This window comes from Sphaeroforma arctica (genome assembly GCF_001186125.1).
Source record: "Sphaeroforma arctica JP610 unplaced genomic scaffold supercont1.3198, whole genome shotgun sequence".
NCBI lineage: Eukaryota > Ichthyosporea > Ichthyophonida > Sphaeroforma > Sphaeroforma arctica.
In genome coordinates this window covers 3,080-3,869 of record NW_014037360.1, presented here as the reverse complement: position 1 = coordinate 3,869, position 790 = coordinate 3,080, and the positions used below count along the sequence as shown (strand labels likewise).

At 39.9% G+C, this 790-nt stretch overlaps 1 protein-coding gene across 1 annotated transcript; it reads left to right on the top strand.

Annotated features, from left to right (window-relative positions):
• Positions 1-225: 225 nt before the first annotated feature.
• SARC_13368 (hypothetical protein) lies at positions 226-420 on the top strand (the record flags this gene model as incomplete). Its single annotated transcript, XM_014292503.1, has 1 exon — positions 226-420. A coding segment is annotated over one exon (195 nt), but the record flags the coding sequence as incomplete, so codon positions are not given.
• Between the last annotated feature and the right edge of the window lie 370 nt (positions 421-790).

The following is a 790-nucleotide window of genomic DNA, read 5'->3' as shown; positions in this document are numbered from 1 at the left end:
ACACACACACACACATACACACACACACACACATATATATATATATATATGTACACACACACACACACATATATATATATATATGTACACACACACACACATACATACATACATACACACACACACACACACTACATATATATATATATATACTATAATACATACAAACACACACACACACGTATATATATATATATATATATATAAATATATATAAACACGGCTATGCAACAATGCACACTAACATACACCAATACCCCCCGACGCGCACTACTACAGGAGCATACAGGCGCAGGCATGGGCGACTCTTTCACAATCAACATCCCACTGCCCCCAGGAAGTGGTAGTGGGGCGTATGCGTATGCAATAGAGACCATTGTGGTCCCTAGTATTAAAAGATTTAGGCCCGAGCTGATCATGGTGAGCGCTCAATGGCTAGGTGTTGCTGTAAGCGGCGGGTGTGTATAGTGTGTGACATGTTGTATTTGAATGTGAGTGCGTGACAATAGGCTGTGACTATTAGGGTTAGTAGGTATCAACCAAGCTTCAGACTCGAGGACTACACACTCGGGTTGGGCTGTGGGTTATACATGCACCATCGGTTATAGGTATTTGGGGAAGTCTACTCTGACAAATAAGTTGATGTCTTTAGCCGTACTTGTTCCAACATACGAATACACATCATGTACGGATACATGTGATGTATGAATACATGTGATGTACGAATACATGTGATGTATGAATACAAGTAGTGTACGAATACATGTAATGTACGAATGAATACATGTAT